General features: G+C 39.2%; 1 protein-coding gene across 2 annotated transcripts in view; it reads right to left on the bottom strand.

The window, feature by feature from the left end:
* htt (huntingtin) overlaps positions 1 to 12221 on the bottom strand; it is a 255626-nt gene that overhangs the window by 217230 nt on the left and 26175 nt on the right. For both annotated transcript variants that reach the window (XM_037426940.2, XM_075877044.1), the window contains exons 9-12: positions 8347 to 8415; positions 8094 to 8255; positions 6521 to 6642; positions 1433 to 1658 (exon numbers count right to left, since the gene is read on the bottom strand). In XM_037426940.2, coding sequence (XP_037282837.2) covers positions 1433 to 1658; positions 6521 to 6642; positions 8094 to 8255; positions 8347 to 8415 — 579 coding nt within the window. The remainder of the gene's footprint in view (positions 1 to 1432; positions 1659 to 6520; positions 6643 to 8093; positions 8256 to 8346; positions 8416 to 12221) is intronic.

Genomic DNA, 12221 nt, shown 5'->3' with positions numbered 1-12221 from the left:
TGCTAAAAAAAATTGTTAGGCCAAATTAGATTGACTCAATACTTGTCTGCAAGTCTGTCAATGTTTGCTTGGATGTGAATAATAGGGCTTTACTGCATAGAAAACTGTTGCCAAAGGCTCCGCCGAGAGAAAACTATTTTTCTCATATAAGTAAATCCCCCTTTCACAACACCAAAAGCCCCACATTTGTTGTAAGAAAATGCTTGGTAAGTGAAAATACGAGGAAAAAAAAAAATTTGGCAAATCTCACGTACCATGAAAATTGATGTCATGCGAAGCATGTGCAGGGAAGGTGATTGCAATGCAATTTAATTGTTGAGTGTAACGTTACAAAATGGCATCAAACATATGTACAGTCGCGGCCACGTGTGTGTAGAGCACGTCAGCAGCCGGTTCTCGCTCTGTGGGGCGACACCTTGAGGCAGTTTCGGACTCTGACATGCATACGACTTCATTTTACCATTTCTTTTACTGGACATCAAGCAAATAAAATCATATTGTGCCATCCTAACAAAATAACTTTGAATCTGTTACTGAAAATTGTATTCGACATTGTAAAGCATTACTTGCTATCTTAGGTCTAGGTCAAGCTGCAGCATCAAAAGTGTGTTTCTAAGTTGACCAGCTTTCTGATTTTTTTTTTTACATATGAGCAACTAAATGCTAAAAAAAAAAGAAAAAGTGGAGACAACCTCTCCTGCTTCAGAGGAGGAGAGGGGAGGTTACCTCGAAAATTCTGCCTGCAAAGGTGCTGTTCAATGTCAGCGGCTGCTCTAGTGCACAGTGCAATTTCAAAAATGCATTTGCCAACACAATGCTCAACTAAACTAATATCTGCCCACTAGTACCTGAAGTCTCAATTTATCGCCTCAGACTTCCTTTATGGCACCAGTGAAACTGCGTTATACTAAAATCACAGATAAACAAGGCTCTTCATTACAATGACGCTAGAAATACATGTTCTTTCAGTATAAAATAATCAGAAGTTAAATGAATAATTATTATGTAAAAAGTTTGATTGCATTGAAATTATTTATATCGCGATTTGACTTCATACACACTAGGATACGCTATTACATTTCTACTTTTTTTCCCGCATCTCAGTTAATGTGTTTCCTGGCTAAAATGTCTTTTTTTTTTCACAGTACCACAAGAAATGTAGCAGCAGGGCTCAAGGGCATCTGTCTATCTTTGTGTGTGGGTGTCTGTGTGTGTAAGAAGTGATTGCACAATGAAGTCATAGTTGTATACTTGAAATGAACCCTGATGAAGAGAGGTCCCTCCTCGAATTCATTGGAGATGAACTCCTTACTGCTTAACACAATGCCTCCGTAATGCTATCCTCCCTTATGAGCATAGAACTAGCCTACTGATACCTCGCTCTCTACTGATATGCATTATAATGCAATGAACAAGTCAAACATGTAACCACCTTCATCGGGCACTTGGGTGATGTGAAGGTCAAGAAAGAGGGCTGGAGGATACAGAAGCAGCGCACGGGTCAGGCTGGCCATGGCCAGCACTTTCATGCTGACCCTCACATTGGCATCAGGCATCAGCATCCCACTGGTGCCAGTCAAGAGGAAACTGGATGCTAGGAGGCGTGCGCAGTACTTGAGGGGCACATCCGCGTCGCGGTAAGAACCTGGATTTCCCAGCTGTGCAGAAAACAACCGAAGTTCGCTTCATCCCATGACTCTAAATCTATATATATATATATATATATATATATATATATATATATATATATATATATATATATATATATATATATATATATATATATATATATATATATATATATTGCAATAGATCTATGACCTACTCGAGTTGCTGCATCAGTTATCAACAAAAATGATTTTCATCTCCACTTGTGAGTACTATTTGACAAAACCACTACCTATTACCTCACAAAAGTGCGGACAGCGACATGAAATAAACCAACATAGCTGTTTTGATGCTGGTGCCCAAGTGAACCAAAGATAACAATAAGAAACGACTTACACCTATCATTAAACTTCTCAGTGCAAAAACTTCCGACAACTAACACAAGAGACAAGGACGAGCACTCATCCTTGTCTCTTGTGTTAGTTGTCGGAACTTTTTGCGCTGAGAAGTTTAATAATGAATTACCAACTAGCCCAATCTCACACTTTACACCTATCTGCAGAATGACTTGTTGGGCAATCTATTGCGAAATAAACACGATACGAACAAGCACGCTTGTTCGTCTCTCGCGTTTATTTCACGCAAAAAGCTACATTAAGAATTACACCTATCTAGGAAAAAAAAAGTGCAAACAGTTGAATGCAGCAATCGTGAATTACATACATACAGATATTCACTGTACTGAAGAGTTGTAAAAACCCTTTCAAAATCCAATGCAAAAAGCTCTAGATTACCTATGCAGAAATCCTATGCAAAAAGCCCCCTGCCCTAGATTTCCTCTATTGCTAAGCTGCATACCTTATTGTCTCATTTGTGCTGGCCCATGTATGTTGAAACCCACATTCATTTGATGTCACCATTTTCACCTAGTCTAATTTTGCCCTAATGGCACATTGTGTTTGGTCAAAAACATTTTCTGTATGAAATCAAGTGATTTTAGGTTTGTTGCACTGCTTTTGTAAGAATGTTAACAACACTTCCAATCTTTAGTGAAAAAAGCCTAATAAAAATTTGTCAGTAGCTTTTCTTCTGAAGAATGCGTTGCTTATTAACATTATCATCATCATCAGCCTGACTACGCCCACTGCAGGGCAAAGGCCTCTCCCATGAACCGCCAATCAACCTGGTCATGTGCTTTCAGCTGCCAGGTTACAGTATCTGCAAACTTTTTAATTTCACTGGCCCTCTAACTTTGTCTTTCCCTCGTGCATTTGCCTTCTCTGGGAATCCAGTCAGTTACCCTTAATGACCAGCTGTTATCCTGCCTACGCGCTACATACCCGGCCCATGTGCATTTCTTTTTCTTGATTTCAACTATGATATTGTCACGGGGTGAGAGTAGACAGATGGTAGAAATATATTTAAATATATTTACAGATTGTACACGGAGTACACAGTGTCCTTGAACCAAGATGGCGGAGTGGCAACAACAACACGAGCTTTTGTTCAATCGTCATCTTCGTCGCCTTTATGGTCCAATCCTTGATGTTAATGATAGCTTGTATCAATATCCTTAACCCCGGTTCATTCCCTGATTCACTCTGCTCTCTTCTTGTCTTTTAAACTTGCACCTATCATTTTCCTTTCCATCGCTCGCTGCGTCATCCTCAATTTAAGCTGAACCATCTCAGTAAGCCTCCAGGTTTCTGCTCCCTGTATAAGTAATGGCAAGACGCAGCTGTTATATACCTTTGCCTTGAGGGTTAGTGGTACAGTAGATTACCATTGATAATTTTAGAATGCTTGCCGAATGTGACCCACCCCATTCTTATTTTTCTGGTTAGTTCACTCTCATGGTTCGGCTCTGCGGTAACTACCTGTTCTAAATAGACATATTCCTTTACAACTTTCAGCATTTCTCCACCTATTGCAAGGAGCTGTTTTCTGCCGAGACTGTTGCACATTGCTTTAGTTTTTATGCATATTAATTTTCAGATCTACTCTTCTGCTTTCCCATGGTTCGGCTCTGCGGTAACTACCTGTTCTAAATAGACATATTCCTTTACAACTTTCAGCATTTCTCCACCTATTGCAAGGAGCTGTTTTCTGCCGAGACTGTTGCACATTGCTTTAGTTTTTATGCATATTAATTTTCAGATGTACTCTTCTGCTTTCCATGTCCAGTTCAGTAATCATGAGGTGTAATTCGTCCCCAGAGTTACTCATCAAGGCAACATCATCAGCGAATTGCAAATTACTAAGGTACTCTCCATCAACTCTTATCCCTAACTCTTCCCAATTTAAGGTCTTGAAAAGCTCCTGTACACAAGGTGAATAGCATGGGAGAGATTGTGTCTGCCTGCCTTACACCATTCTTTATTGGGATGCTATCACTTTTTCTTATGGAGAATTATGGTGGCTGTGTATCTACTGTAGATTTGAATGGATTACGACGTGATAATCGAAGAAACGACATACATATATGAAGTGTTTATTTAGCACTATATATCAATTGGAAGTAGCACTCTGTGTGTTTGTTTTCGTTATCTTTGCCTTGGTGCACTTACCAATTTTATTGCCCTTTACCAACTATATCGCTAGGATCCAGACTCTAGTAAAGGATTCTGTTGAAGGGACGCTACCATATTGGCATTCCCGGTTAGTCTATCCCCACAAATCCTTGTCTTTAGAACATCTGGTATGTCAGACATACCGTGCAACAAGAGTTGGCAAGCCAGAAAGAAAAAAATTCTAAATCAAAACAAAGCTGGTGAGGCAACCTTAAAACTATAGTGCTTGTTCCAAGTGACATCATAGACACGAAAAGCACTAGCTTGGGAATCGCTAACATATTATAAATAAACAAGAATTAGTACATATGGCATTCTGAGGGAGCCTAAAACTCAAACATTAAGCTTCAGGAACTTTTTGAGTGCTGAAATGTCCCGAAGATATGAAGTCATCTTGAATTTTTTTTGTACGTAACATTGACACAATAAAACCTGTTGTCATAGCACACACACACAAAAAAAGAAGTCACCATTTGCTTTCATCACTAGCAGTCGACCTTACTCAACTAGTCGACCTTACTCAACTAAGTAAAATGTGGCATCTTGGAAGAACAGCTCACGATTTGCAACTGATTAAACGTTTATCTTTTCTCTCCCTTCAAACAAACAAAAGTACAGCATAAACAATGTACGCACAGTTGAACCTAGACATAACAAAGTATCTAACATTTTTTTTTAAATCATGCCCTGAGTCCATCTAGCATTTTTAAACTCCATATAACAAAACACAATTACGTGCAATTTCAGCACAACCAAGATTTTCTGCTGCAACTAAGGAAGACAGAGGCAATAACTTTAAACTTGTGCTGGTGCCAATGGTCGACTGGTTGAATTTCACGAGCTTTCACGAGCTGTCTTTGCAAACACATTTTTAAGTTTGTCCTTCGTGCTACAGAGAGCAACCAATGAAGTGGCAGCACCTGGAATATAATGGTGAGGCTGAACACTCTCCTTGCTTTTACGGCTGCTGAAAGGGAGAGCACAAAAGAAGCCTGGTGCATTACATTGCACACTACTCTGTACAGCAGAGTTTTGTGTTCTGCACCGAACATGATTTGGTATTTTTGTTGTCACTGCCCAGCAAGTGACAAGCAAGAGTAGCTGTAGAGGTTTTAGCACAACGTGCAACGGCCCCTCGCATATCTTCCAAGCAATCACGACTGATTGATTGACTGATTGATATGTGGGGTTTAGCGTCCCAAAACCACCATATGAACACTATGCCGTACACTTATGTCAATTGCAAGGCTAATATATTAAAAGTAATTTTATTCGAAAAAAAAAAATACAAAGAAAACAAGTCACCACCAGTTTTGGGATATCACAAGTTAGCACCTCATGACAGCGAAGTCAAAAACAGCTAACTGAAGTAAAGGCTAATTTCCCAGCAAATGGGTCTGGAACTAGAACATGCTTTTCCAACAAATAGTAAATATTCTTTTTGGTGAGTGAACAGCTGCAACTTAAGAGTGCCTGACCAATTTGTTGTAGTTATCTGTCACACTGCTACCAATGTCGCAAAGTTATGTTGGTGTTAGTATGACGATTTAATCTGACAAAATTGACTTCCAAGACTTTGTTGGACTAATACATAGTGATGACTGAAATTCACAATGATATACCAGATGTTGCTTGATTTGACAGACAGTGATACAGACATAATGCATCTGCCCCATTTCACAAATTAGAAAACATGGTATTGTGAAAAAATCATGCATATTTCAGGTTGTTGCATCACTTTTATGTGATTTTAAACAGAAGCTGATTGCTTTTTTTTATAGAATAAGAAAGGTCTCCATGTCATGCCTTCATCAGACTATATAGAGAGCAAGCAGCTCTATTAGGTGAAAGCAGAATTAAGTGGCATGCGAATCTGAGTTCAGGTTATAATGACGAGTAGCAGCCATCAAATGGGCCTGACAGCTTCACTTGTACAGACTACGACAGAGCATTGGTCCTGCGTGTCATTTGGAACTTTACAGCCACTGTGAAGAGTAATTTGTAAGCTCGACTTCAAACTGTAAATGTGGCCGTCAGCACTAAAGCTAAAAAGAAAAGGTTTTTTACAACTTACCTTATTTTATTTCGTTTTTGTATTGTCTTATGATATTGAAATATTTTATGGTGTGCAACAATGAATGCTGGTGACTATGCTTCAAATAAAAAATTTCAATACAACAAAGTTTCGGTGTATCAAAATAAATTGGTGATTAAATACTTCATTCTATAAAGTTTTTAAATGTATGTGCCTACACAGCATAGATAAAGTAGGTGTTTGCATGCATAACCATGAACGATTACATTTTTGAACTCATGATAAAAAAAACCAGTACAGTTCTCACCACAAATTCCACCTTGAAGCCCGGAGAAGAGTTGATAGAGACTTTATCCCACATACTCTCCTCTTCTGCCTTCAAATCCAATTTTTTCAGTGAACAAGGACGGCGCATGGGACTGTCTAAAGCTAAAGAAAGAAAAAAACATTAAGAAAACCAAAAACAACAGTAAGTTTCACAACAGTTAGGAACAGTGTCATCTTTTAATAAAGACATGGAACTTTACTATTTCTAAAGCTTGAAACTTCTTCCTTATTTTGACTTCCTCTAGATGTTTCTACACCTTTTCAATAGCCATCTATGAATAACTGGTCATAAATGCATCAAATTTACACTACATTACATCAAGGCACTCAATATTTAATTGCAACAAAAATAATGTCATAATACATGGATTTGTATGTTTTATAAAAAATAATTTTATATGGAATGTCAATAAACATCTATTTATCCTGAATTCATTCCTGCTCTGTTGAGTAAGTACGAGAATCAAATTTAAGACTAGAAACACAGTGATGTCCTTTTTCGTTCGGCTCATTTTGAGTACAGAAAAATTATACTTTTGCCATGGTTTGCAGAAAGCGGCAAGTGCATATCAAATGACTCATATGATATTCTAGAGCCTTGAGAAAAGTGATCATATACAACAGTACACTGCAAAGTGAAATTTAATGAATATACATTTATTATCGAGGAGGTTCAATTCATCTGAACCTCAGTCTATCTTGCTCTTCCTTTATACGACTATTTGCCGAACTATCAACTAGTAGTGTACAAACTGTCTAACCAAGTTTAAATTGGCTATGTTAATAGCATTTCAATAATGCATCAACAGATGTTCCTTTAAATTTATGCATACCTATTCAAGTGATGAGTCTTGAGCAATATTATTTTCAAGAAAGGGTTTAAATTGTTGTAGGTGAGATAATAGATGCATTCAACATTCTAAAACTCAAAATTAATGAGAAATAAGAGACAATGATGCCAAGGAAAACACACAGGATATTATTAGAAATAATTGTAATGCAAATGTGAAGAAGAAAAAGTGGATGAAAAGATAACTTGCCCCTAGTAGGAACCCAACCTGCGACCTTCGAATAACACGTCTGATGCTCTATCACTGAGCAACGGCAGCAGTCATCTCTCTACTTTACAGGGTATATGCATATATATGTAATTAATGCAAGTTATCCTTTCGTACACTTTGCTTTCTCCATATTTATTTTACAATTACTTCTAATAAGCTCACCTATACTTTCTCAGGCATCATTGTCTGTCAGTTCTCATTAAAATACTCTGTCTAACAAAGAAAATTAGCCCCTTCTTTCCTTCAGAACTCAAACTGTATTATAATATTATCAAATTTTGCCATACTACAGTCCTGCTTTTTTTAATGTGGTGTCTAATAGCTGATGTCCTCAGCAATGAGCTGCATTAGGATGCCATACAGTTTACAGCAGTGATCAATGAATGCACAACTACAGCTGCAAATGCTTTACATGAAGCAGCACATGAGGCCAAGTGACTTAAAATTAAAGAAATAAGATTATTACACTGTGGCAGTAATATCAATACTCACCAAGAAGATGTGCAGGCGCTGTACTGGCAATTGAGAAGTCAGAGTCCTCACCATCACACGATGCTATACTTGCTGCCTCAATGTCATCAGGAAGGCCTCCAGAGCCATCCTCTGCTTCGGAAGGATGCTCAGATGAAGTTCGGCTTTGAATGGCACATGTTACTGGGTGAAAAAAAAAAGTACAATTAATGCTATTGTAAAATACAAGGTGTGAGACCAGAGCCAATAACACAATCAAACCAAGAAAACATACCTAATGGAGAGTCATCATTTTCATCCACAAGTTCCACTTCTTCCTCTATGTTCAAGGATGACCCCATTCCTTAGAAGAAAAAAGCAAAGTTAAAAGCAACACTGCTTACACTGTTTCATCTCGTGCAACAATTTCCGTGCAACAAATCAAGTACTAAAAATGGGCATGAATTGCTCTAGGATGTTTATACTTAACACAGCCTACCCAATGTTTGAGTGCAATAATATAATCGCAACAGTTACTGTGATTAGCAGAAGTAAGAAATAGATGCGTCAACTGAAAGCAACAGAAAGGGTATGAACTGCTGTGAGAAAACATAATGAAGTGCCATTCGTTAATTTCAGCATACCTAGTCAACGGCTCATCTTTAGCTTATATAATGCCATAAATTTTAGCAAAATGATGAATCAGATAAGTTTATGTGGATTCATTGCTATGAATAGAGGAGAAAAAGAAAAGGTATGGAAGGGCACCGGATGAGTACCTTAGCGCCCTCATACTCTTTTTACAGTAAGTCTACATGAGTTTGCCTAATATATTAGGACGAATGCACATCCTGTGCGCTTCTGCAGTAATTCTCCGTTCATACTTTCCTAGTGACAGACTAGTTTACACACTAATGTGATAGCAATGAATTGTATTTTCCAGCTAGTTCAGAAAAGGTGGTGTGACACTGTTTGCATGTAATATCTTCACTTCCCCAAAAATGCAGTGCCACACAGTGTCGTGTGAGGGCAGTGCCGTCCCACGATGCTAACCATGTGGCATTGCTCCTTTCAGGTAGTGCACTGAGTGCGTTAAGAGATTGTGAACTTTCAGAGAACCTTAACAAGTGCAGTAGCACTACAGCTAAATTTATACCACCATTTCCAATGTGACATACCAGCCTATACACATGCCCTGCATGAGTCCACTTGGACTTGTGAATCTGCCCTTGCCTTGCACATTAAGATGACATACCTTTCTAGCATGTCGCCACTGTTTACATGTCTGCAATGCAATCCAACAATGTAATATTCATAAACGTTGCTAATGTAATGCCAGTTTATAATAAGGCAGTTTGACAACTTAATTGGGCACCTATTTATAATCAGTGAATGTGCCAATCACGATGTGATCCAATAAAAATAGTCACTCACAAAATTCAACAATCTCTATATTATAAACAATTCGTGCCCCTAAATGAACCAAGTGACTAAAGTTGCTGAACATGAACATCAAACCACTCCCATACTGAACATGTTGTTAGACAACCTTCATAAAACAAAGCCCCTCATCTGGCAAGTGACCAGCCAATGTAAGATTCTAGAGGTGACTTTGAGCCGCTATGCCAGTTGGCCACATCTCCGACCTTAACGCAGAACTAACAAAGGCTCTACAAATTCTTGCTTCTTGTAAAGTTAAAAGGCACATTTAGCAACACAATCTCAGCACGGGGAGTCTTTTCATTAAAGAAAGTCAAATTTATACAAACATACAAACAGCCAAAATGCCATACAAACTTCTGCCAACAAACAACACCTCACAAAGTGCTCCAAGATGGTAATTTAAGCCATTAAATTTTTAGCCACACACAGGATTATGATGATAACAGGCAAGCCCACAATGTGGAAAAATAAATACTAAGGAATAACGATTGTTGGCGGCAACCTCTAAGCATCAAATTTAAAAATAAGGCAAGTCAGTGCCCCCTCATTGATCCTATCAAGATAGATCACTGCCCCCCTGAATCTATAACACTGCTTTTGACTGTTAGTGCATCTTAGAACACTCCACGCCTTTTTTATCACATTTTCAGGACACATCGTTATTAAAAATAAATGAGCATGGATGCAACAGCCAAAATACAATTCAGAGCAATTTTGGGAGCAGCAAAATGTTCGCTAAAATCCAAATTTTGAGCAGGTTACGGGAAAAAAGGACATGCATTTTTTATCATGAAATACCAAATTTCAAACAGTATAAAAAGAAGGCTTACATTTAGAAAAAAGATATGTATAAACTATTCAAAATCCCCTAAATCGTGCAGCTTGAACATGAGCACTGCTATTTCAAAGAAAGTAGTATTTTGAACCATCTCACTGAGCAAACGATAAAGTCCATATTAACATTTACAAATCATTTGACAGACTCTCTGCCAAGCTCGCAACCATGAAGTTCAGGAGATTCGTAAAACCGAGGAGTAGGGGTGGCAAAAAAAAAAACAAAAAAACTGGCACACAATTTAGTTCATTTTTTTTTTAAGGAAGCAGAAATGTCATACACTGCTCCAAATGACTCCCAGTAGCTTATTTAAACATCAGTAATTATACTGGTACTCAGAATTATGTGGCGATGCACAAACTGAACAAAATGTGCAGTGTCTCGCAACTATTGCTAACTGCCCCTTCCAAATCTCAATACATTTTTCTGCAGGGCACCGCCGGTGTACTGTGGCGAAGGTGGCTTAAGCAGCATTCTCAGCACGGGTTAGAACCAAAGCCAAGAAATTTTTTAACTGCTACACCTCCCCCTCCCACTCCCCCCCCCTTTTTTTTCACCATGAGATTAGGTGCCGCTTTGGCTCACTTGCGAAGCGCATTCAACCAGGTAAAGTAACAACGGCATGCGCCCGTTGGCCCACCGAATGTACCCGATATCTATAGCCAGGACCGTGGCCAAGCCGACGCAACTTCAAGACAAAAAAAAAGGAGGTTTTATGTGCCTCTTCTAAATCAATCAGCATGGTCACTCACAATGCCGGTGTTCGCAGCATGTTGAGCTTGTTCGCGATGAGGAAAATGTGGCATACGCTTCCAGCTTTAGTTCCTAATAAGCCACAGCCGCGTTTTGAGGTTAGGAAATTTACATTTCCTGTGAAGGGTTGGTGACTACAGTAACACATTTTTGTATTGAAGTTCCGTCTTCCCGCCAATAGGTATTCGCTGTGGTCAGCGGACCGATGGGCACCGCAGCACTGTTACTTCATCTAGTCAATCGCATCTCGGGAGCGTAGAAGCGGGTGCCTAGAATATTTTGAGTACCGTATTTATTCGCGTAATGAACGCACTTTTTTTTCTAGAAAAATCGAAGCAAAGTTAGGGTTGCGTTTATTATGCGGGCAAATTTTATGAAAACTTTTTAAAGATGACCAAAAAATGCAGTAATGCAAAAAAAAGGTTGGTCGCTTAGCCTTTCGCAATTGACACATGCATACACTGTTTGGAAACAGCTTCTTTGTTGCACTTTACTTATCTTCGGTGGTTGATGGCAGCTTTCTTCTGCAAGTTGACCCCGCGCATGCCACAAAAGCACTTTGCGGCTATTTTTTCTCGCAATCGTTTAACCTCCACAGTGGTATCTACTGTGATCTTGAGGGGGCACCCAGAAGTGTGCGCTACGACGCACTCTGCCAAATTTGCGGCAACCTTGCAGGACAATCACAACGGCGCCATTGACATTGTAGCAAGTAACACACATTGCAGCAAGCTACCCCCGAAGCATCAAGCAAACCATCAATACGAAGATTAATGACAAAACACGGCCACCACCTCGCTTCCACATGAGAAGTTCCTGTACGTGCAGAGAACAAGCGAAGGGAGAATTTGGAGTGCTACCATGTTGCAGAAACTGTGGCGATTTTTTCTGGGCGACAAGCGATTTTTTATAGTTTTCCAGAAACCTGCGAAGCACTAGCGACGAATGACCCTTTGCGACAGTGAATCCTGTCGTCGTCGCTCGAAAATCGAGTGGACGTCATTGAGCCTTAAAGTTTTGCATTTGTAGGAAGCGACCGTCAGTTCGCTCGGGCAGTTTCGTGACCTTCGCTCGCAGTGTGCTTATGAGCTGCAATGTCTCTACACTCGCACCGTTCATGAACCCCGCTGTGGCGCACA

The sequence above is a fragment of the Rhipicephalus microplus genome, chromosome X (genome assembly GCF_043290135.1).
Source record: "Rhipicephalus microplus isolate Deutch F79 chromosome X, USDA_Rmic, whole genome shotgun sequence".
NCBI lineage: Eukaryota > Metazoa > Arthropoda > Arachnida > Ixodida > Ixodidae > Rhipicephalus > Rhipicephalus microplus.
This window is presented reverse-complemented; position numbering and strand designations above follow the sequence as displayed.